The sequence below is a fragment of the Lithobates pipiens genome, unplaced genomic scaffold (genome assembly GCF_037356315.1).
Source record: "Lithobates pipiens isolate NorthernLeopardFrog02 unplaced genomic scaffold, aLitPip1_a1.2 Scaffold_18, whole genome shotgun sequence".
Taxonomy (NCBI): Eukaryota; Metazoa; Chordata; class Amphibia; order Anura; family Ranidae; genus Lithobates; species Lithobates pipiens.
The window spans coordinates 512,086,441-512,112,379 of NW_027507758.1; the positions used below are offsets into that span (position 1 = coordinate 512,086,441).

The window sequence follows — 25,939 nt, forward strand, 5'->3', positions numbered from 1 at the left end:
ATTAGCAACAAATTGAACATCTGATGAAACAACATGCACATTCCTTTTAGTAGCTATGCTTACTGGAATTGAAAGAATTTGCATGTAAATCAGCAGCAAAACTAGAATGACAATTAAAAGAATTAATAGTATTTTTACCATTAGTTTTTGATTTCTTATTCACAGGCTGGTCCCTGGATTCGATCCAGCGAACCGACCTCTGTCTGTTCCTCTGTGGACGTCCTGTTGACACTGCGCATGCCCCAACATCGCAGTCGGTATTCTGCCTCACTACTGATGACGCTGGAGAGGAGGAACCAAATGATTGTTGTGGAACGAAGGAGCCAGCTGTAGAGTTTCTGGAGGGAGGAATAACAGGCAGCACAGAAGGAGGAGCCAAAGGAGGAAGGAGCAAAGAAGGAAGGGGGACCGTCTGTGCAAGGGAATCTCCCAGAGCGGAAAGAGATGGCGGCGGAGGGCAGAGCGGATGAAGAAGGAGGAAGACCTGGAACCGCAGCCTGGAAAGGGGGAGACAAAGGAGGCGAAGAAGCCGTAGATGGGCCGGAAGATAAACAGAACCTCATCCAGGCATCGCCATCCGGAGCAGAGGCCCTCTCCATTAGCTGACGCAGCAAAGAATGCATGGCAGGTAAGAGAACAACGTAGGGGTGCCTTTTTCTTCTGCTGCAACCGTCGTTCTGATAAAATTTGTTGGTTGTTTTCCTTTTATAACCTTCTGTTTATTTTCATAGGTTCGTTGGATCACCTGATGTAACTGAAATATTCTGGAAGATTGATCAGGTGACCAGGTAAGTAACCAATTAATTACTGATATGAAATATAACTGAAATTCCCTTGTCCCTATTCCCATATGTAGGGGGCGCTAGTATGCTCCCCCTACTCTCATTAGTGTAATATAGTCCTGCTGCATAGAAGTCACTGGTGGGATCCCTTTTAAAGGCAAGTCTGTCATAATGTGCTAATATGCTGTGCCTAGTACAGGGGTCGGGAACCTGTGGCTCTTTTGATGGCTACATCTGGCTCTCGCAGATCGCGTGGTGTGCCAAACCGCGAATTGAGCCCATAGGAAAGGCCGCGGCTTCGGCCTAGCTCCGGAGCAGCGGCCATCTTGGTACACCCGGCAGCGGCCTAGGTGAGCGGCTCGCTGATGTCATCATCACCGCCCGCCTCATCTGCTCCTGGATCTGCATATTACAGTGGGGGAGATGTGCATATTACAGTGGGGGAGACGACGAAGATATTACAGTGGGGGGAGATGTGGACATTACAGTGGGGGAGATGACAACATTACAGTTATAATTAATCAAAATTAGTTGATTAATCGATTAAAAAAAACAAAAACATTAAGACCAACCTACGATCACGTTTAACAGATGGAAGTCTCAACGCCTGCATGAAGCTTAACCGCACCACGTATCAAACAGACTACAAAGCCATCAGCAAAACCAAGCAGCACCAGAAGTCACATTAACGGTAAGAAGTACTTTATTCATCATTGGTTAGCAACAGCATAACAACGTTATTAAAAGAATTCAGAGGTCATGTCATGTTCGGCAACTTTGCCGTATTTCTTTGTTCTATGATTTATCTTTTAACTAGATGCTGACCGCCGGTCGTCAAATGACGGCCAGGCAGCGCACCTTTTGTGGCGAGAGGTCATATGACGGCCTCCCGTTTAAACAGGGAATGCGCGCGATCATGCGCGCGCACCCCTGTTTCTTCGGTCGCTCGCCACCGAAGGGGGTGAACAGCCATTGGTTATGGCTGTTTACCACGTGATCGGCCGCCATGATGAAGTCACGGCCGATCACAGATGGTCACACCCCGACTGTGCATGGCGCATGCGCGCGATCGTGAGCGCGCTGCGCGTGCACGTCGGTGGCTGCGTGTGCCCCGGGAACACTGCTCGTCACCGACGCTGGTAAACAGCCATTGGCCGGCTGTTTACCCACGTGATCGGCTGTGATCCTATCACAGCCGATCACTAAAATGTAAACAAACCGCTGTAACGAGATGTTACCGGGTTGTTCTCCTCACACACCGATCGTGTGTGAGGAGGAGATTGCGGTAACATCTCGTTACCGCCTAGTGTACACCAATCACACTGATTGCCTGCCTGCCCCCCCCAATAAAGAAGACCTGTCACCACCCCTCATAGTACCTGTCAATCACAGTCCATCAGAGTACCTGTCACAGTCCATCAGAGTATTTGAGTACCTGTCACAGCCCATCAGAGTACCCGAGTACCTGTCCCAGCCCATCAGAGTACCCGAGTACCTGTCCCAGCCCATCAGAGTACCTGAGTACCTGTCACGGCCCATCAGAGTACCCAAGTACCTGTCCCGGGCCCATCAGAGTACCCGAGTACCTGTACCGGCCCATCAGAGTACCCGAGTACCTGTCGCGGCCCATCAGAGTACCCGAGTACCTGTCGCGGCCCATCAGAGTACCCGAGTACCTGTCGCGGCCCATCAGAGTACCCGAGTACCTGTCGCGGCCCATCAGAGTACCCGAGTACCTGTCGCGGCCCATCAGAGTACCCGAGTACCTGTCGCGGCACATCAGAGTACCCGAGTACCTGTCGCGGCACATCAGAGTACCCGAGTACCTGTCGCGGCACATCAGAGTACCCGAGTACCTGTCACGGCACATCAGAGTACCCGAGTACCTGTCACGGCCCATCAGGGTACCCGAGTACCTGTCACGGCCCATCAGAGTACCCGAGTACCTGTCACGGCCCATCAGGGTACCCGAGTACCTGTCACGGTCCATCAGGGTACCCGAGTATCTGTCACAGCCCAAATACCAGTCACCAAACCATCAGAGTACCTGTCACCAGGCCATCAGAGTACCCGGGTACCTGTCACCAGGCCATCAGAGTACCCGGGTACCTGTCACCAGGCCATCAGAGTACCCGAGTACCTGTCACCAGGCCATCAGAGTACCCGAGTACCTGTCACCAGGCCATCAGAGTACCCGAGTACCTGTCACCAGACCATCAGAGTGCCCGAGTACCTGTCACCAAGCCATCAGAGTACCCGAGTACCTATTTGCAGCCCATGTCTCATAGAATATACGTTGGGGTGTTTGCTTTCCAAAATGGGGTCATTTTGTGGGTAATTTCGCTGTCCTGGTGGTCCAGGACCTTCAAAAGTGTGATGGGTAGGAATGAAATGATATGTAATTTATGCTCCTAGAACGCCTGAACGTACTACTTCAATGTTCGGCCTCTCTATGTGGCCAGGCTGTGTAAAAGTCCTACACATGTAGTATCGCCATACTCGGGAGGAGTAGCAGAATGTATTTTGGGGTGTAATTTTGCTATATACATGCTATGTGTTAGAAATATCTTATAAATTGACAATTTTGTGTAAAAAAAAAAAAAAATGCGTTTTAATTTTTTTCCACATATTCCAAAAATGTCTGGAAAAAAATTAACCATTCAAAAGACTCATTATGCCTCACAGATTATACGTTGGGGTGTTTGCTTTCCAAAATGGGGTCATTTTATGGGAAATTCCATTGTCCTGGTACTCCAGGGCCTTCAAAAGTGTAATAGGTGGTTGAGAAATGAGATGCGTCATTTTTGCTCGTAGAACATCTGAAGGTACTACATCAATGTTAGTGCTCTGTATGTGGCCAGGCTGTGTAAAAGTCTCACACGTGGTATCGCCGTACTCGGGAAGAGTAGCAGAATGTATTTTGGGGTGTAATTTGTTGTATGCATATGCTGTGTGTGAGAAATAACCTGATATGACAATTTTGTAAAAAAAATTTTTTTTAAAAAATCTTAATTTTGCAAAGAATTGTGGGAAAAAATGACAACTTAAAAAAACTCACCATACTACTTACTTAATACCTTGGAATGTCTACTTTGTAAAAAGGGGTCATTTGGGGGGTATTTGTACTTTCCTGACTTGTTAGTGTCTCGGGAAATGAGGTACACCTGATGTACTGAAGGCCTGATCAGAAGTGATCAATTTTCAGTGATTGGCACCATAGTTTGTAGACTCTATAACTTTCACAAAGACCAAATAATATATACCAATGTGGGTTATTTTTACCAAAGATATGTAGCAGTATAAATTTTGCCCAAAATTTATGAAGAAAAATTACTAATTAGCAAAAATTTATGACAGAAACAAAGAAAAAGGCATTTTTTTCACAAAATTTACGTTTTATTTTATTTATAGCACAAAAAATAAAAAACCCACTAGTGATTAACCACTACAGATCCGCGCTATTGCCAAATGACGGCATCAGCGCGGACCTACATTTCCGGGACTACGTCTATTGACGTCGTCCCGGATACGAGCGGCCTGCGCGCCCCCTGAGGGGCGCGCGCGGCGCGCTCTGTGATCGGCGAGTCCGTGAGACTCGCCTGATCACCGATCCGTGCAAGGGGTCGATCCCGACCCCTTATCACGTGATCAGCTGTCAGCCAATGACAGCTGATCATGTGATAGAACGGAGCCGGTAATCGGCTATTATTCCTCCTCGCGCTGACAGCGCGAGGAGAGAAAAAAAAAGCCGATCACCGGCGGCCGTGATCGGGACATCAGTCCCGATCACGGCCAGCAATACAGCTGACCACCTGCCCCCTGCCAGTGCCCACCTGCCCACCGCCGTGCCATCCTGAATAAAAGTAAGTGCCCCCCATCAGTGCCCATAGTGCCCACAGTGCCACCTACAGTGCCACCCACAATGCCACCCACAGTGCCATCCAGCAGTGCCACCAACAGTGCCACCCACAGTGCCCACAATCTGCCTCAAAGGTGCTGCGACCCAGTGCCGCCCATCAGTGCCCAGCAGTGCCGCCCATCAGTGCCCAGCAGTGCCACCTATCAGAGCCACCTATCAGTGCCCATCAGTCCCATCTATCAGTGGTACCTATCAGTGCCCATCCGTGCCACCCATCCGTGCCACTTATCCGTGCCACCCATCCATGCCATCTTATCTGTGCCCATCTTTGCCCATCGGTGCCGCCTTATCTGTGCCTATTAGTGCCGCCTTAACTATGCCTATCAGTGCCCACCAGTGCAGCCCATCAGTGCCCACCAATGCAGCCCATCAGTGCCCACCAATGCAGCCCATCAGTGCCCACCAATGCAGCCATCAGTGCCGCCTAATCAGCGCACTTCAATGAAGGAGAAAAATGACCCGTTTGCAAAATTTTATAACAAACTATTAAAACATGATTTATTTATTTTTATTTTTTTGCATCTTTTTTTGTTTGTTTAGCAAAAAATAAAACTCCGAGCTGTAACTAAATACCACCAAAAGAAAGCTCTATTTGTGGGAAAAAAATGATAAAAATTTCATTTGGGTACAGTGTTGTATGCCCGCGCAATTGTCATTCAAAGTGCATCAGCGCTGAAAGCTGAAAATTGGTCTGGGACTGAGGGGGGTTTAAGTGCCCAGTAAGCAAGTGGTTAAATACCACTAAAAGAAAGCTCTATTTGTGTGGAAAAAAAGACGCAAGTTTCATATGGATACAGTGTTGGATGACTGAGTAATTGTCATTCAAACTGTGAGAGCGCTGAAAGCTGAAAATTGGTCTGGTCAGGAAGGGGGTGTAACTGCACTGTATTGAGGTGGTTAATAAAGAACACCTGATTGTTTAACTTACAGACTTATTGTACTTTAACCAGTTGCCGACCGCCGCACGCCGATGTACGTCGGTGCAATGGCACGGGCAGGCATAAGGGCTTACATGTACGTCCCTTGCCTCCCGCGGGTCGGGGGCCCGATCGGGCCCCCGCCCGGTGCCTGCGGCGGTCGGTATTCGTTCGGGAGCGATCCCGGACGAGGGGACGGCCATTCATTCATGGCCACCCCCTCGCGATCGCTCCCGACGAATGAAAATGCTCGGTGACATCACTTCCTCTCCTGTAATGTAAACACAGGAGAGGAAATGATGTAATCTCTCCTCGTGTCGGTCTTTTTCGTTCCGGCACGGAGGAGAGAGGATCGGTAAGTTGCACCCAACACTACACTTACAGTAGAACACGCCAGGCACACTTTTCACCCCCCTGATCACCCCCAATCACCCCCCAATCACCCCTGCCCCCCCCAGTCACAGTGACACCAAGTGCATTTTTTTTTTTTTCTTTTTTTTTTTTTTTTTTTGCATTGGTGTCATTTGTGACTGTAATAACTGTTAGGGCAATTAGGGCTAGCCCCCTTTAGCTCTAGGGTGCCCCCCTAACCCCCCCCAATAAAGGTTTAACCCCGTGATCACCCCCCGTCACCAGTGTCACTAATAAGCGATTTTTTTCTGATCGCTGTATTAGTGTCACAGGTGACCCTAGATAGGCAGGTAAGTATTTGGGTTCGCCGCAGCTTTTTATAGCGTCAGGGACCCCCATATACTACCGCATAGCCCCCTGATTGCCCCCCAGTTAACCCTTTCACCAGTGATCACCATATAACTGTTACAGGTGACGCTGGTTGGTTAGTTATTTTTTTTTTGTTTCAGGGCACCCGCCATTTATTACCTAATAAAGGTTTAACCCCCTGATCACCCGGCGGGTGATATAAGTTTTTTAGGGTCAGATAAGGCCTGCGTCGCCCCAGCGTCAGGTTAGTGCCAGTACCGCTAACACCCACGCGCAAAGCATACACCTCCCTTAGTAATATAGTATCTGATCAGATATATATTATCGTTGCCAGCATTTTAGGTTTCCCAAAACGCATTGTTAGCGGGATCAGCCCAGATACCCGCTAGCACCTGCGTTTAGCCCCTACGCCAAGCCCAGCCCAGCCCACCCAAGTGCAGTATCGATCGATCACTGTCACTTACAAAACACAACACACATAACTGCAGCGTTCGCAGAGTCAGGCTTGATCCCTGCGATCGCTAACAGTTTTTTTTGTAGCGTTTTGAAACAGTCGCTGACAGGCTAGGTGCTTTTTTACCTGTGAGTCTCACTAGTGTACCCCTAAATTTAGAGCCCAAAATGGCAAAGCGAAGGTACACTAGTGATGAGGCCTACACGTTTCTGAGCATGACAGATAGTGAAGAGGACGTCACTCATCTGTCAGATTCAGGCTCAGAATACGAACCTGTAGAGGACAGCGGCTCCATGACAGATAGCTCTGACGACGGAGATGAGGCCGCTGCTAAGAACAGGTGTGCCCAATCCCGTATGTATTCTGTTGTTGAGGTGCAGGAACCGCAGGTCACTCGTATGGAGCAGAGACGTACTAGAGCCGCTCAGCCTTCTGGTGAACTGGCAAGCACCAGCGGCCTAGTACACCCTGGACCTACATCCAGCACTGCAGTAACACGTGGTGACGTGGCGAGTCCCATAAGTGCAGTTCAAGCTGGCGAGGTGGCAAGCACAAGTAGTGTCCCGCTGCCACCAAGAAAACAAAGACAGGCCCGTCGTACCCATAGTGCCCTTCCTGCAGAATTCGCCAATCCTATTTGGGTGCCCACCACTTCTGCAGAACCCGTACTTCCCCCATTCACTGGCCAACCTGGCATTAACGTGGAAACAGTTGATTTTACGACACTTGACTTTTACTCACTGTTTTTCACCGAAGATCTCTATAGATCTATTGTGGACCAAACCAATTTGTACGCTGCTCAACACATCGCCACTATTCCCCAGTCCGCCCTTGCCAGACAATGGAAACCAGTTACGGTTTCCGAATTTAAAATCTTTCTGGGCCTCTCCCTCAACATGGGCATAACCAAAAAGAGTGAGTTGCGGTCATATTGGTCCATTGACCCAATTCACCATATGCGCGTGTTCTCTGCTTCCATGTCCAGGGCACGATACGAGATGATTTTGCGGTTCATGCACTTCAGCGACAATGAACTCTGTCGTCCTCGTGGAGACCCTGAGTACGATCGGCTCTACAAAATTCGGCCCCTCATAAACCACTTCAACCAACGTTTTGCAGCCTTGTTTACTCCCGATCAAGTTGTCTGCGTTGATGAGTCCCTGATTAAATTTTCTGGTCGCTTGTCATTCAAACAATACGTCCCCAACAAGCGTTCCAGATACGGGGTCAAGATGTATAAGCTCTGTGACAGGGCCACAGGCTATACACGTAGTTTCATGGTTTATGAGGGAAGAGATAGTCACGTAGAGCCGGAGAACTGCCCTGACTACATAGGAAGCGCTGGCAAGATAGTGTGGGACTTGGTGTCACCCTTATTCGGAAAGGGGTACCACTTGTACGTGGACAATTATTACACAAGCGTGCCACTGTTTAGTCACTTGTTTGATCAGCAGATTGGAGCATGTGGCACAGTGCGACCTAATCGCCGGGGCTTTCCCCAGCGGCTTGTAGAGTCCCGTCTTAGGCTGGGGGAGAGAGCCTGCTTGCGCAGTAATAATTTGCTCGCTATGAAGTGGAGGGATAATAAGAATGTTTTCGTTCTTACCTCCCTTCATGCAGACACGACGGTCCAAATTCCTACGGCGACTGGTATTGTGGAGAAACCCCTCTGTGTCCACAAATATAACCTTAACATGGGAGGGGTGGACCTCAATGACCAGTTGTTGGCGCCGTATCTAGTTGCCCGTAAGTCCAGACGCTGGTACAAAAAAGTGTCTGTTTATTTATTCCAATTGGCTATACTGAATGCTTATGTACTACACAAAGCTTCAGGACGGACTGGATCCTTCCTCAAATTCCAGGAGGATATCGTCAGAGCCCTTCTGTATCCAGGCGGTGCTCCACCTCACCTTCCCCTACCAGATGCAGTAAGCCGGCTGCATGAGAGGCATTATTCTTATGTCCTCCCGAGTACCCCTACCCAACGAGCCCCCCAAAGAAAATGTCGTGTCTGCAGAAAGCGCGGATTTAGGCGTGACACCCGTTCTTATTGTCCCCGCTGTCCTGGCCAGCCTGGTCTTTGTCAGGGTGAGTGTTTTGAACGCTACCATGAACTAGTTGAGTATTAGCGTAGGGTACAGCATTGCACAAGCTAGGCACACGTTCACAGGGTCTCCCAAGATGCCATCACATTTTGAGAGACCCAAACCGCTGGAACCGTTACAACAGAAGTGTTAAAGTTACATAAAAAAGTGTTAAAAAAAAAAAAAAAAAAGTAAAAAAACCAAAAAAACCAAAAAAAATATAAAATAAAAAAACCAAAAATAGTTGTCGTTTTATTGTTCTCTCTCTCTCTATTCTCTCTCTATTGTTCTGCTCCTTTGTACTGTATTCTATTCTGCAATGTTTTATTGTTAACCATTTTTTGTTTTCAGGTATGCCATTCAGCTGTAGCGTGGATTTATTTATCTTGACAGCAACAGCGTTTGCTCCCACGATACGTAAAGCCACGACTCCAGCGCTGTCGGAGGTGATTTCACCACCACAGTTAAAAAAGAGCATATATGCCGAAGCATGGGGGCATAAGGGGTGGAGGAGCGATTTTGTTCCTAATGCCACGTACATACAGTCAAAATTCCGACGGAGGGCTTGCCCGTGGAAAAGTTTGAATGTATGTACGCGGCATAACTTTTTTGCGGGAGGATGCCCCCATGCTTCGGCATATATATATTTTAGGCACAGATTGTGTTAAATGTGTTATTTTTTGCGATTTTTTTTGTATTTGCTTTGCAGGTATGGTAAGTCCTACTGTTATACTGTAATGTTACTTTGTTTTATTGTTAACCATCATTTGCTTAGCAGGTACGCCATTCTGCTGCAGAGCGGATTTATTTATCTTGACAGCAACAGCGTTTGCTCCCATGATACATAAAGCCGCGACTCTAGCACTGTCGGGGGTGATTTCACCACCACAGTTAAAAAAGAGCATATATGCCGAAGCATGGGGGCATAAGGGGTGGAGGAGCGATCTGCTCCTACCTTTTGCGGGAGGATGCCCCCATGCTTCGGCATATATAAATGGTGCATGTATGCCCACCATTAGAAAGTGGGTGGATGAAGGGTGGTATCTAATGGTGGGCATACCCACCGATCAATATTTTTTTTTCGTTCAGCCCACAGGCTGCATGAAAAAAAAAATACAATATATGCCCAACCAGTTCCAGCAACATACTGGTATGTTGCGGGACTTTGAGTGCTTATACCAGAATGATGCCTGCAGGTTTAGGTATCATCTTGGTATCATTCTTTTCAGCCAGCGGTCGGCTTTTATGTAAAAGCAATCCTAGCGGCTAATTAGCCTCTAGACTACTTTTACAAGCAGTGGGAGGGAATGTCCCCCCCCCCCCGCACCATCTTCCATGGTTTTCTCAGGCTCTCCTGTCCCAACAGGGAACCTGAGAATGCAGCCGGTGGTTCCGCCAGCTGACCATAGAGCTGATCAGAGACCAGAATGGCTCCAATCATCTCTATGGCCTAAGACACCGGAAGCTACGAGCATTTCATGACTTAGATTTTGCGGGATGTAAACAGCGCCATTGGGAAATTGGGAAAGCATTTTATCACACCGATCTTGGTGTGGTCAGATGCTTTGAGGACAGAGGAGAGATCTAGGGTCTGATAGACCCTAATTTTTTTTAAAAAGAGTACCTGTCACTACCTATTGCAATCATAGGGGATATTTACATTCCCTGAGATAACAATAAAAATCATAAAAAAATATATATAAATGAAAGGAACAGTTTAAAAAAAAAAAAAAAAAGCAAAAAAAATAATAAAAAAAAAAAAAAAATAAAAAAAAACACCCCTGTCCCCCCCTGCTAAGGCGCAACGCGGAACACAAGCGTTGGTCTGGTGGCATATGTAAACGGCAATTGCACCATGCATGTGAGGTATCACCACGAAGGTCAGATCGAGGGTACTAATTTTAGCAGTAGACCTCCTCCGTAAATCTAAAGTGGTCACCTGTAAAGGCATTTAAAGGCTTTTAAAAATGTACGTAGTTTGTCGCCGCTGCACGTTTCTGCGCAATTTTAAAGCATGTCGTGTTTGGTATCCATGTACTCGGCCTAAGATCATATTTTTTATTTCATCAAACATTTGGGCAATATAGTGATTTTTAGTGCATTAAAATAAAAAAAAGTGTGTTTTTTCCCCAAAAAATGCGTTTGAAAAATCGCTGCGCAAATACCGTGTAAAAAAAAAAAATGAAACACCCACCATTTTAATCGGTAGGGCTTTTGCTTTAAAAAAACACTTCATGTTTGGGGGTTCAAAGTAATTTTCTTGCAAAAAAAAATATTTTTTCATGTAAACAAAAAGTGTCAGAAAGGGCTTTTTCTTCAAGTGGTTAGAAGAGTGGGTGATGTGTGACATAAGCTTCTAAATGTTGTGCATAAAATGCCAGGACAGTTCAAAACCCCCCCAAATGACCCCATTTTAGAAAGTAGACACCCCAAGCTATTTGCTGAGAGGCAGGTTGAGTCCATGGAATATTTTATATTTTGACAAAAGTTGTGGAAAAAATACATTATTATTATTTTTTTTTTTTTTTTTGCACAAAGTTGTCATTAAATGATATATTGCTCAAACATGCCATGGTTATATGTAAAATTACACCCCAAAATACATTCTGTTGCTTCTCCTGAGTACGGGGATACCACAAGTGTGAGACCTTTTGGGAGCCTAACCGCGTACGGTACCCCAAAATCCAAGCACCACCTTCAGGATTTCTAAGGGTGTAAATTTTAGATTTCATTCCTCACTGCCTATCACAGTTTCGGAGGCCATGGAATGCCCAGATAGCACAAAATCCCCCCAAGTGACCCCATTTTGGAAAGGAGACACCCCAAGCTATTTGCCGAGAGGTATGGTTAGTATTTTGCAGACCTTCATTTTTGTCACAAAGTTTTGAAAATTGAAAAAAAGAAAAAAAATATACATTATTTTTTTTTTCTTCATTTTCAAAAACAAATGAGAGCTGCAAAATACTCACCATGCCTCTCGGCAAATAGCTTGGGGTGTCTACTTTCCAAAATGGGGTCATTTTGGGGCATTTTATGGCCTTCAAAACTGTGATAGGTAGTGAGGTGTAAAATCAAAAATTTACACCCTTAGAAATCCTGAAGGCGGTTCTTGGTTTTCGGGGCCCCGTACGCGACTAGGCTCCCAAAAAGTCCCACACATGTGGTATCCCCGTACTCAGGAGAAGCAGCAGAATTTATTTTGGGGTGTCATTTCACATATGTCCCTGGCATGTGTGAGCAATATATCATTTAGTGACAACTTTGTGAAAAAAAAATAAAAGTTTGTAATTTTCCCGCAACTTGTGGCAAAATATAAAATATTCCATGGACTCAACATGCCTCTCAGCAAATAGCTTGGGGTGTCTACTTTCTAAAATGGGGTCATTTGTGGGGGTTTTGTGCCATCTTGGCATTTTATGGCCTTCAAAACTGTAATAGGTAGTGAGGCGTGAAATCAAAGATTTACGCCCTTAGAAAGCCTGAAGGCGGTTCTTGGCTTTCGGGGCCCCGTACGCACCTAGGCTCCCAAAAAATCCCACACATGTGGTATCCCTGTACTCAGGAGAAGCAGCAGAATTTATTTTGGGGTGTCATTTTACATATGCCCATGGCATGCGTGAGCAATATATCATTTAGTGACAACTTTGTGAAAAAAAAAATAAAAAAAAAAAAGTTTGTAATTTTCCCGCAACTTGCGGCAAAATATAAAATATTCCATGGACTCAACATGCCTCTCAGCAAATAGCTTGGGGTGTCTACTTTCTAAAATGGGGTCATTTGTGGGGGTTTTGTGCCATCTTGGCATTTTATGGCCTTCAAAACTGTAATAGGTAGTGAGGCGTGAAATCAAAGATTTACGCCCTTAGAAAGCCTGAAGGCGGTTCTTGGCTTTTGGGGCCCCGTACGCAGCTAGGCTCCCAAAAAGTCCCACATATGTGGTATCCCCGTACTCAGGAGAAGCAGCAGAATTTATTTTGGGGTGTCATTTCACATATGCCCATGGCATGCGTGAGCAATATATCATTTAGTGACAACTTTGTGAAAAAAAAAAATAAAAAAAAAAAAGTTTGTAACTTTCCCGCAACTTGCGGCAAAATATAAAATATTCCATGGACTCAACATGCCTCTCAGCAAATAGCTTGGGGTGTCTACTTTCTAAAATGGGGTCATTTGTGGGGGTTTTGTGCCATCTTGGCATTTTATGGCCTTCAAAACTGTAATAGGTAGTGAGGCGTGAAATTAAAAATGTATGCCCTTAGAAAGCCTGAAGGCGGTGCTTGGTTTTCGGGGCCCCGTACGCGGCTAGGCTCCCAAAAAGTCCCACATATGTGGTATCCCCGTACTCAGGAGAAGCAGCAGAATTTATTTTGGGGTGTAATTTCACATATGCCCATAGCATGTGTGAGCAATATATCATTTAGTGACAACTTTGTGAAAAATTTATAAAGTTTGTCATTTTCCCGCAACTTGTGGCAAAATATAAAATATTCCATGGACTCAACATGCCTCTCAGCAAATAGCTTGGGGTGTCTACTTTCTAAAATGGGGTCATTTGTGGGGGTTTTGTGCCATCTTGGCATTTTATGGCCTTCAAAACTGTGATAGGTAGTGAGGAGTAAAATTACATATGTATGCCCTTAGAAATCCTGAAGGCGGTGCTTGGCTTTCGGGGCCCCGTACGCGGCTAGGCTTCCAAAAAGTCGACCACATGTGGTATCCCCGTACTCAGGAGAAGCAGCAGAATGTATTTTGGGGTACAATTCCACATATAACCATGGCATGTGTGAGCAATATATCATTTAGTGACAACTTTGTGTAAAAAAAAAAAAAATTTTTTTTTTTGTCATTATTCAATCGCTTGCGGCAAAAAAATAAAATATTCAATGGGCTCAACATGCCTCTTATCAATTTCCTTAGGGTGTCTACTTTCCAAAATGGGGTCATTTGGGGGGGTTTTGTACTGCCCTGCCATTTTAGCACCTCAAGAAATGAGATAGGCAGTCATAAAATAAAAGCTGCGTAAATTCCAGAAAATGTACCTTAGTTTGTAGATGTGACAACTTTTGCGCAAACCAATAAATATACAATTATTGACTTTTTTTTTACCAAAGACATGTGGCTGAATACATTTTGGCCTAAATGTATGACTAAAATTGAGTTTATTGGATTTTTCTAATAACAAAAAGTAGAAAATATCATTTTTTTTCAAAATTTGCGGTCTTTTTACGTTTATATCGCAAAAAATAAAAATCGCAGAATCAGTCAAATACCTTTAAAAGAAAGCTCTATTTGTGGGAAGAAAAGGACGCAAATTTCGTTTGGGTACAACATTGCATGACCGCGCAATTACCAGTTAAAGCAGCGCAGTGCCAAAGTGTAAAAAGACCTCTGGTCATTTACCAGCAAAATGGTCCGGTCTGAAAGTGGTTAAAAGTGTTGGTCTTACATAAAATGCACACATTTACTTGTATTTGGTTTTAAACATATTGTAGGGCTCTCACGAATTTACATTTTAAAATATGTGGCGTTCATGGCTCTCTGAGCCAAAAAGGTTCCCTACCCCTGGCCTAGTAGCACATTATGCCTTTAACTTGCAGGAGGACAGTCTTGTGTTTTTTTTTTTTTTTGTTTTTTTTAAAGACTTTACTACCACTTTAGGTGGTTCTAGAATGCATTAAGGAAAAATAGGATTTTTGTACTCGCCATAAAATCCTTTTCTCTGAAGTTCATGGACGGACACAGCTTCAGTTATCTTGACCATAGAGTTATTACGCCACCTTCAGGAGAGGACTAGGCAGAACATGTAATACATGTGAAAAACAACAGAACTTTACAGTTCCGCCAAGGGGGGGGGGGGGGTCCCTCTGGCAGGGCAGGACTTAGGGTGGTGGGGGCCCCTGGGCTTGAGTCACTTTCGGGCCCTACCTTCTATACATTACTGTATTTATCGGTGTACAACACGCGCCGGCGTATAACACTCACCCCATGTTTAGGAGGGAAGTTTAAGGGAAAAAAAAAACAAAAAAAAAACTTACATTTAAATGCCCATCAATGCAACCTTATCAGTGTCCATCTGCAGCCTTGTCCATCCATCTGCTGCCTTGTCCAGTGTCATTGCAGCCTTGTCATTGCAGTCTTGAAGTTTAAAAATGGAGCAGAGTCCTGTGTATCTCGGCGGCTCTCAGGTCCTCTCGGTTGGCTCTCGGCAGCTCCTTTTGCAGTTCAGAGCGGAGCCGAGAGTAGCCGAGTGTACTCGGATTGGCTCACAGTCACGCCCAGTCCCTGTGTTATGTCCATCATAGGGACTGGGTGTGACTGTGAGTGGAGCTGAGCCGAGTACACTCAGGTATGTATCTCGGCAGGGCATGCGGGCCCCCTATTAGGCGGGGCCCATGGGCTTGAGCCCAGTCAAGCCCAATGGTAAGTCCAGCCCTGCCCTCTGGTAATAACCCCTCAGCCTGCTTCCTGCAACTCAGTACATCAACAAGCAGTATAACATAAGCCAATAGGAGGGAAGGGTGCTGTGTCCATCAATTAACTATTGAGAAAAGGATTTTACGGCGAGTACAAAAATCCTATTTTCTCTTTCATTCATTGACGGACACAGCTCTAGTAATCTTGACCGTAGGGACATCCCCAAGCAGTGTCATAACGAGGGGTGGGAACAGAAACAAAACTTCACCCACAACCAGAGGTGCTCCGTAACGGGGGAGTCACCATCTGAACCAACCGCATCAGAACTTGCGATTAACATTCAAAAAAGGCAACTTTCTCTTAACAGAAACAAGAGTGTAAAATTGCAACAATACACAGGCACCTGCAAACCTTTGCGGCCAAAACAGGCATCAGAAGATGCGCTTACATCCACTTTGTAGAATTTTGTAAAAGTGTGAACGGACGACCAAGCCACTGCCTTACAGACTTGAGGCACTGCCACTTAATTTTGGAAGGCCCAAGAGATCCCAATTTCCCTGGTGGAGTGAGCCATGACAGGAAAGGGGGGCACCTGTCCCTTCATGGCGTAAGCCTGGACCACGATCTGTCTGATCCACCTGGAAATGGTGGACGATGAGACCACCATTCCTTTTTTCGGACCGGGTACTGAAACAGAGTCTGAATTCCGGAAGGGAGCCGTGGCAGACAGATATACCCTTAGGGCCAGGACCACGTCCAGGAGTTGGAGGGCCACCTCCTTAGGATGTGTCGGTTTAGGACACAGAAATGGTAACACAATGTCTTCATTGAGGTGAAAAGCCGAAACCACCTTCAGTAGAAAGGACGCAACACCACCTTATCCTTGTGTATAACAAGATAGGGCGACTTGCAATACAAGGTCGCCAGTTCTGAAACCCTCCTGGCCGATGTAGTGGCCACTAGGAAGACCACTTTCTGAGAGAGTGTTAACAAAGGGATCTCCCTGATGTTCTCAAATGGCGGTTTCTGAAGCGCCGACAACACCAGGTTCAGAGCCCAGGGAGGTAAGGGTGGACGCACCGGGGGGGGACTACACGCCGGACTCCTTGTACAAAAGTGCTCACAAGAGAGTGAGATGCCAGGGGTCATTGGAAAAAGAGAGCCAAGGCTATCTGTGCCTTGATGGTGCTTAAGGCCAGTTTCTGGTCCACTCCTCGCTGTAGGAACAGCAGGATCCTGAAAACGGAATAGGTGCGGGGACGCCACCCCATCTCCTCACACATGGAGATATAAGCCTTCCACGTACGACGGTATATCTTCTGAGAAGAAGATTTCCATGCCCTTAACATAGTGGAAATCACAGAGTCAGACAGACCTCAGTTCCTTAGCACCTAGCCTTCAACAGCCGTGCCGGTAAAGCAGGATGGAGAATCAGCCTTGTGACAGAAGGTTTTCTCTAATCGGTAACCACCAAGGTGTACTAAGTCGGTGTACCAAGGATGCCGAGGCCAATCTGGGGCAATCAGTATCACTGGAATCCCCTTGACCTCCACTCTGTGGAGCAGACGTGGCAACAGTTTGAGCGGAGGAAAGGCGTAAATCAGTTGGTACTGCTCCCATGGAGCCACCAACGCGTCTGAAGCATCCACCCAAGGATCTCTTGTCCTAGACACGAACCTCTGCACCTTTTGATTCAGCCTAGAGGCCAGGAGATCCACATCTGGTGTGCCCCACCGCAGGCAAAGAAGCCTGAACACTTTCCAGATGCAATGACCACTCACCTGGGTCCTGCATCTGGTGACTTACATAGTCCACCTGCCAGTTTTCTATTCCGGGGATGTATATGGCAGTCAGGGCTCTACCCACTGAAGGATGTGAGCGACCTCCTGTGCTGCAGCCAAGCTTCTTGTTCCTCCTTGATGGTTAACATATGCCACCGCCGTGGCGTTGTCTGACTGGATCCTGATCGGACGTCCTCGTAGTCTCATCAACAATGTGGAGAGGCAAAGCCTGATTGCTCTAAGTTCGAGTACACTGATCGGCAACTGGGATTCCTCCCTCGACCAGGGGCCGCGGGTCGACTGCACTCCCAGTACTGCACCCCAGCCGGTCAGGCTGGCATCCGCTGTTGTAATCACTGTCCAATGAAGAGGTAGGAATGACTTCTCGGACCAAAGGGCCAGAGATCTCAGCCACCAGAGAAGAGAGTCCCTGACTAACTCACCTGAATCTGTTGATCCAGTGATAATGGAGGTTTGTCCCATTTTGCCAATATCTCCTTCTGCAAGACTCTGATGTGAAATTGGGCGTACGGTACCGCCTCAAAAGGAGGCCACCATGAGGCCCAGGACTCGCATGCAGAAGCGCAGCCACGACCCCCTGCAGTTCATCAACAGCTTCACCGCGGCTTTGAGAGACTGCAGTTTGTCTGAAAGGAGAAACACTCTTGCTTCCACCGAGTCCAGCAGTAAGCCTACGTACTCCAGGCATTAAGCCAGCACAAAAACCGACTTTTTGAGGTTCAACACCCACCCAAATTCCTGCAGGGTGATTAATTCTGAGGTGGAAACTGCTCTCAGAAGGAGATCCTCTAGGTAACCCACTATTGCGATCCCACGTTGTCGCAACAACACCAAAATTGGAGCCAATACCTTGGTAAAGACTCGGGGTGCTGAAGCCAAGCCAAAGGGGGGGAGCCACAAACTGATAGTGGTCTTCCCCCACTGCAAAATCGCAGAAACCTCTGATGCCTAGAGGCATATGGGTATATGCAAGTACACGTCCTGGATGTCCAAAGATACCAGGGAGTCCCCCTGATGGAGTGCAGCGACTACAGAGCGAACTGATTCCATTCTGATCCTACTGTATGTACTTTCACAAAGCAATTGAGGGCTTTCAGGTCCAAGATTGGATGTACCCCTTCCTTTTTGGGGACTACAGATTGGAATAGAACCCCTGAAACCTTTCAGTTTCTGGAAAAGGCACTATCACCCCACAGCTTAGCAGGTTCCTTACTACCCCAAACAGGGCCTCCCAGCGAGCCGGGAATAAGGGTATGCTGGAGGGGAAAAATCAGTTTGGTGGCCAAGAGAGGAACTCTATCTTGTAGCCCGATGAAATCAGTTCGCAGACCCATTGGTCGGACAGCTGAGAGGCCCACCGGGCTGCAAACTCCCAAAGGCGACCCCCCCCACCCGAGTGACAGGCGGGGTCAAACCTAAATGCAGTAGCACTTTTGCTCGCTGGCTTGTTAGGCTTGCAAGTCTAGGGACGCTTCTGTCCCTCGGTAGTCGTCCTGTCGGACTGGGAGCGTTTTGCTGAAGTCCCGGGTAGAGGAAAAGACTCTTGAGTGGAAAACGAGGGCCCTTGCCTGCAGCGTGGCTCCTTACTCTTCCTGGACTACGGGAGCAAGGTGCTCTTCCCACCTGTGACATTCTTAATAATGTCATCAAGCGAGGCTCCAAATAGCCACTCACCAAGGAAGGTAGATCTGTCAAGGCTTTTTTTTAGATGCCTGGTCCGCAGACCAGCATTTCAGCCAAATCAGACGCGGCAGCACCACTGCTGAATAGAGCAAGGGAAGCGTATCCAGAGCCGCGTCACAAACGTACTTAAGGCCATGCAGTAACTGGTCTGCTAGTTCCACACAGACAGGAAAGGCCTGCTGATTCTCCAATTCACGGTGCAATAGTTTTGCCCACTCAGTAAGTGTCTGCGACACCAATGCTGTGGCCAGTACTGGTCGTATCGCTGACCCCACTACCGTAAACAGGAAGCGGGCCACTGCCTTGGACTTCCTCAAAGGGGAAACGCACCGTCATTCTTTTTGGGACCGAAAAGGTCCGTTGCAGGCTTCCCCATTCCTTGTATATGAACTTATCGAAATAAGTCAGATACGGAAACGCCTTAGGTGTACGGGCTGGCTTACGGGACCGCTACTTCAGCAGAGGATCCTGCTGTATCCTGAATTTTCAAGGCATCACGCACGGCTGTGATAAGTGCTCCAACTTGTGTGGACCCGGAATCGTCCTCACTGTCCGATCGGTCCTGGTCAGCATCTTATGACACATCAGAGCAGGGGCAGCTAGTCACTGCGGGGCCAGAGTCTGAGTCAGAACTCTGCTGGGGGGAGGTCAGGGGCCGTTTTTACCACCTTTGCGCCCGCACACTGCCTCCACCCTGGCAAAGAATGTTTCAGGGACCGCCGACAAAGCCTCCAAAGGCACTGCACTGTTTGCAGACGAGCCAGTTGCAATTGCAGGGAGGTCTGGGGAAGAAACACCAGTTTCTGATGCCATGCTGACCCACTTGTCTGCCATCTTTGGGGACTTAGGACAAGGTGCTCAATCCCACCCTCCTAGCTGCTGCGGACTGAGGGGCCCCCACCGCAGGACTCTTCACCCCGACCAAGCGCTGCGCCGTGCTGTTACAGGTGTCTGTGTCCAGTGTCAGCTCCCAGGTGTCCAGCGCAAAAAAAAAAAAAAAAATGCGCAGTTCTGAGGTACAGGAACCAGCGCTGAGGAGAAAAACCACGCTGAAGCTACAAAAAAAATTGCCACCGGGCACCCTGTATTGAGAAAAATCACAGGAAAAATGGCCGCCAAACTTCGATAAAATGGGCGCTGACCATGCTTCCCACAGAGACACACAGAAAATAGGCGACAAGTAATAGTACACAGTGAAAGAACATAGATAATGGCGGCAGCACAGAGCCCACAGACACCAGCAGAGAGATCACAGACAGCTCAGGGACATGGACAGCCAGCACAGCCCCCAGACAAGAATTAGAGCCCCTGGCTCAGGTACACACACCACTCCGCAACCCAGTCATGCAGCATCTCCCACGGGGGGGGGGGGGGGGCCCCTAATCGACCTCCCAGGGAATGCCCAGCTGCTCTGTCCCACCGAGGCAGGAAGAGCTGTACTTACCATCCGGACGAGCTGGGGACATCCCATCACAGACATACACCTGAGCAGTGCGGGGTGGCTGCTGGCCCATGGCACACTGTGACAAAGGCATCTGTAGTCCGGCCATATGTGTGCCCCGGAGCATTACTCTCATCGGCCGCCCCTGGAGCCTGAGGGGCATGTCACGGCCGACCGAGCACATAGCTAGGGTCTTCACATGCTTGATGGCAAGGCTGGGGAGACTACAAGGATCTATTATCCAGCCTGTCACCCACCCTGCTGTTGATAGCAGATCACAGGATCTTCAAATCTTGTCAAAAACAGAAAAAATCCCCAGGACTGATGGTCCCGGCCGGGAGCCTAGGTCCTTCACTAGGCAGAAAAAAAACTGAGCTGCAGAAATCAGGCTGAGTGGTTATTACCAGAGGGACCGCCCCCTGGGCGGAACTGTAAAGTTCTGTTTTTCACATTACATGTTCTGCCTAGTCCTCTCCTGAAAGTGGCGTAATAACCCTACTGTCAAGATTACTGGAGCTGTGTCTGTCAATGAACGAAAGACCACACCCTGAGAGCAGCTCTCCCTCTTATACTTGTCTGAGCTCAGTCCAGTGATGTGCTCAAGAGCAGCAACTCTCTGTTCTCTCCCTCCTCCTAGGTTTAGAGATGTCAGTCACAGCCAGTGAGGAGGGAGCAGGGCCAAGCCGGTCTATGGACACACAGAGCCCCTCAGGAGCAAGCAGCTGGCTATGGTGGACACTAAGCAGGGGAAGGAGCCAGGAGCTTGTTATGGTTTGGTATTAAAAAAATAAAAAGGTTTAATAATTGTCCTTTGACACAGCTTGATGGTAAAAAGCAACCTATGGTTATATTGCCGTCTATAGAAGAGGACACTAGGCACTTAGAAGAACTAAGGCCAGCCACCTTGAGGCTATAATCCCTCCCACTTGCTCAGTTTTAGCTAACATTCTTAACCACTTCCCTCACGTATGACTTCATACGACGTCTTTGGGTTAAAGTGGTTATACCAGGATGATGGCTACACCTGCAGGCATTATCCTGGTGTGTAAATTTTCAGCCGGCTATTCTCCAAGCACAAGTGATTTGAGTAGCTTCTACTTTGCTAGAGTTAGGAATGAACACATTGAGTGATTGGTACAGATTGGCACATCGCTGTATCAATATTGGGCTCAGCTAAGTATTAAGGGGGGAGTGGTGGGTGGGTGGGGGGGGGGGGAATTCTGCTGCAGAATGCTTTTTTTTGTTTTGTTTAGCTTGAAGCGATACTAAAGTCTGTTTTCTTTACTTTCAAAATAACAAACATGTCATACTTACCTGCTCTGTAATGGTTTTGCAAAAAGCAGCCCAGATCCTCCTTTCCTCAGGTCCCTCCCTCCTGCCAAGTGACCCCGCAAAAAGCAGCTTGCTAGGGGGCACCTGAGCCAAGCAGCCACTCTGTCTCCATTCAGACACACAGAGCTTCAACATGCTTTTATGAAGTGTTTATGATGCTTCAATGAAGCTTGGTAGATGCCCTTTGTGTCAATATCTCATGCCTGCAATTTCTCCAAAACAAAAAGGAAGTTAAAGCTAAATTAAAGCTGTAGGTGCTTCAAGTGAGCTTTGCCATAGAGTTCTATTGAGGCTTTGAAGCCCCACTAAAGCGACATGGGGGGTATAACTTTTCAAGCAAAGACAAAGGCAAAAGCAAAGTGTAAACAGGACTGTAAGCTAACTATTTTATTTAGTGACAGGAGCTTTGACTGGTGTTCAGAGAGCTTTAACAAAGCCTGTCTGAAGTGTAAACTAGCCCTTAGTGATTTTACATTAATGGCTAGTTTATACTTGCTTCAAAACATGGATTCGAACATGCTGTGTTAAAGCTCTCTGAACGCCAATCAAAGCTCATGTCACTAAATAAAATGGTTAGCTTACAGTCCTGGTTACACCTTGCTTTTGCTTCGATGAGAAAACGTTGCCGTAGGCTTCTATGGAGGCATTGAAGATGCTTTTAAGCATCACTAAAGTTACATAGGGTATCATTTTTGAAGCATAGCCGAAGCAAAGCAAAAGCAGGTGTAAACAGGACTGCAAGCTAACCATTTTATTTAGTGACAGAGCTTTGACTGGCGTTCAGAGAGCCTTTAACAAAGCCTGTCTGAAGCCATGTTTTGAAGCAAGTGTAAACTAGCCGTTAATGTGTGTTGAAGCTGAAGCTAGTGTAAATGAGCCCCAATTCTTTGTAGTAAGGTAAACACCTGTGTGGCATATATCCCCACCGCCCAACTTTACAGTACTTACCTGAGCCTGATCTTGATCCAGCGATGTGCACGAGAGCAGCGGCTCTCCTGGCTTTGTCCCTCCTCACTGCACAGATTAATCACAGCGGGAGCTGCTGTCAATCAAATGTTGTCACAAGAGCAGGGAGCTGGCCAAGCCACCCTGTCCGTCAACAAAAGCAGACAAGGCAGCTCAGAGGCGAACCTGCATGAGTGTCCCTATTAGGAAGCGGCTTGCTATGGGGGCAATTGCTGAAAAGGAGGAGCCTGGAGCACCAGTGAAGGACCCCAGAAGAGGAGGATCAGGGCTGCTCTGCCCAAAATCATTGCACAGAGCAGGTTAGTAAGATTTGGGGAGCTTGCATAGCAGACACATGCTAGGATATGAAGAATTGCTCTGTCATCTTAGGAAAACATTTTTTTAATACTTTACCACTTTATTAAAATGAAACAAGTATGTTTGGCTCTATTACAAGCTTCTCATGCTACTGGAACATATTTGCTGAATGGACGCGATTTCCATTTTTTATTTGGCCATAAAGATGTCTGTAGTAGCCCAAACACCAGGAAGTAATCAGTACCTGTGACCACCAAGGCAACTGTCCACTTATATAATATAATAAGAGAACACGATATTTGCATGTTTTAATTGTCCATTTATAAAAATTTTATTAAATATGCCTCAGAGCACAATTTTTTTTTACAGCAGACACTGAAGCGATGAGGCATTTGTCACCACAAGCAGCACTATTTACAATCAGCACGTCTACATTAAAAAGGAAAAAAAAACTGTACGGGAAAAAAATAAATAAAAATAATACAACTTTAGACCTCTGAAAACTATTTGCCCACACAGTTCCCAGACTTTGATATTATCCATCTAACAGACCTTAAACAAGTTTACAGCGAAGTGAAGTCAAAACTCCATGTCTGCATACTTGCTACAGGTAAGTGAATTTAGTCAATATTGCAACTACAGGCAGCCAGATATATAACTTTTTCAGAAGGAGGTCAGTCATGGCAGCCCATATTTATTTTCAATTTTCCTGTATAAATAATTATAAATAAAAGGTTACATTAACCTTCGTCACTCAAAAGTAAAGAGGACTGTGAAACAAACCAGTCATATTACATCTGTCATTTCTCTCAATGTCAACAATGAAAGATGGTTGTAGCTGTACATTTCAGGTAAGCATATGTGTTCATGACATCTGGAAAACATTAGGGGCCATTCTTAATTCAGACGTATGGTAAAAAAATAAAAATAAGTTCTTATTACTAAATTTCATTTATTTGGTCTTATAAGCATAGCTTATTTAAGCTTTATTTAAAAAAAAAAAAAAATAATGAATATGTTCTAAACGGAGCTCGTTTCAGGTTTCTGAGCGCCTTCTCTAGCAAGTCTATCAGCAGCTTCATTTCCTCCAAAGCCAGCATGTCCTGGGATGTGTATCTGCAATGCAAGGTAGCAAGTGTTACACAAAATGTCTTAAACACCAGAATAATCCAAAAAGAAGAAAAAAAAAATATGAGGCACGATCAAAAACAAACCACCAGTACTATAACTATGATAAATAACTGTTAGTTAATTTAAAGTGGTAGAAAGGTTGCCAGAATTTAGAAATGGGTTATACAGGCGGATCCGATCAGACCATCCAGACTCTATGGGGCGGTGTCCGTTGATACCCGCCAACATCCGATCCTAAGTGCTCAAAACAGATGAATGGGGACCGGTTCCCCATCCTTCTGGCGGATTGCATGACAGTCGGGTATAAACAGACAGTCGGTCTGTTTACATTTGACTGCCCATCCATATAGGAGAGCAGACTGTATCCGTGTCCACTCTGCATAAGTGGAGTGGACACGGAACAGCCATCCACCTGCTCAGTGGGGATCGGCAAACAGATTCCCAGCTGAGCAGCTGGATTTCAACAGAGCCCTCCCTGTGTAGATGGTACCTAAAGCAAAAACAAGAAGATAAAAAAAAAAAAATGGCCCATCATTAACCACTTCCCACCCAGCCAATGCATATATACGGCCGGGTGGGAGCCGTCTACTCCTGATAGGACGTTCAGGAACATCCTTCAGAAGTAGCGGCGCGATCCCGATGTGCTCGTGTCACCCGGACACGGCACATCTCAGATCGGCAGGAGGGCTCTGTGATTGGCCCTCCTGATCACATGACGGCCGTGTCCAATCACGGCCATCATGTGATGTAAACAAACAGCCGGTTGCTAGACAATCGGCTCTCTTCTCCTCACACGGAAGTCATCGCTGAGGAGAGGAGAGTAGAACGCTGCAGCCGGCTGATGATCAGTGAGTATGAGCTGTTCTTTACAGCTTTTTACTCACTGATCATCAGTCTAGTGTCAACACACCACACAGTACAAACGCAGTCCCCACATATGTCCCCAAAACACACATGTCCCCAAAACATACATGTCCCCAAATAATAAAAACACATGTCCCTAATAATAAAAACATGTCCCCCACATATGTCCCACTAAAATCACATGTCCCAATGATTATCTGCACACATATGTACGTGATCACCTGCACACATGTACATGATCATTTGCGTACATATGTCCCTGATCACACAAACCAATTATTATACACTTAACGGAATTTTTTTTTACCAAAAACATGTAGCAGAATACATTTTGGCTTAAATTTATGACAAAATTTGATTTTATTGGATTTCTTTTCAAATAGAAAAAAGAAAATAGTTTTTTTTTCCAAATTTCCGCTTTTTTTGCGCTTATATCGCAAAAAATAAAAAACGGAGTCGTGAATAAATAACACCAAAATAAAGCTCTATTTGTGCGAACAAAATAACAATTTCATTTGGGTACAGTGTAGCATGACCGTGTAATTGTCATTGAAAGCGCTAGAGCGATGAAAGCTGAAAATTGGGCTGGGAAGGAAGGGGGTGAAAGTGCCCTGTATTGTAGTGGTTAAAAGAACAAAAAAATATATATCTTTTGCTGCAAATTTTTTTTTGTAACATTCTTTTTATTGAGGTATATAAAAACAAACACAAACAATGACAAAGGAGTGATCCTGACAGTCGACATCAACATAACAGTACTATCTAACAGACATCTGACTATGCATAGAGCCTTAAGAGTTAGGGAGGTCGTGCATGGCCTCTAGTTGGTCAAATGTCAGGAGAGTCCCATCCCTCAATGTCCTTCAAAAGTTTTATTCCCTTGACCACCCACACCATTGGGTCAGGGGATGAGCAAAAATGGGACAGCTTATGGTTACCCCACAGCGGAGTCTGCGGTAAAGCCCAAATAGCTCGGACAGGCTAACCTTACCACCTCCTCCCATGCCCTGATAGTGGCCTTCATAGCCCTCATAGCCCTCATGAGAGGTAGGCTAGACCTGGAGCCTCTGCAGATGGCCAGGCGAAGGGACTCATGACTCCAGCTGAGCCACTTCCAAAACCGTGGCAGAGTC

At 46.5% G+C, this 25,939-nt stretch overlaps 1 protein-coding gene and 1 long non-coding RNA gene across 3 annotated transcripts in view; one reads left to right on the forward strand and one right to left on the reverse strand.

Annotated features, from left to right (window-relative positions):
• The first annotated feature begins 224 nt into the window (after window positions 1-224).
• Window positions 225-25,939, forward strand: part of LOC143988841 (uncharacterized) — a 50,277-nt gene continuing 24,562 nt past the window's right edge. The window contains exons 1-3 of the long non-coding RNA XR_013276926.1: window positions 225-628; window positions 732-788; window positions 1,374-1,473. This is a non-coding gene — a long non-coding RNA (uncharacterized LOC143988841). The remainder of the gene's footprint in view (window positions 629-731; window positions 789-1,373; window positions 1,474-25,939) is intronic.
• The window catches only part of LOC143988840 (ribonuclease H1-like), a 51,681-nt gene continuing 48,859 nt past the window's right edge, over window positions 23,118-25,939 (reverse strand). For both annotated transcript variants that reach the window (XM_077488732.1, XM_077488733.1), the window contains exon 9: window positions 23,118-23,927. In XM_077488732.1, coding sequence (XP_077344858.1) covers window positions 23,832-23,927 — 96 coding nt within the window. In that variant the 3' untranslated portion in view covers window positions 23,118-23,831. The remainder of the gene's footprint in view (window positions 23,928-25,939) is intronic.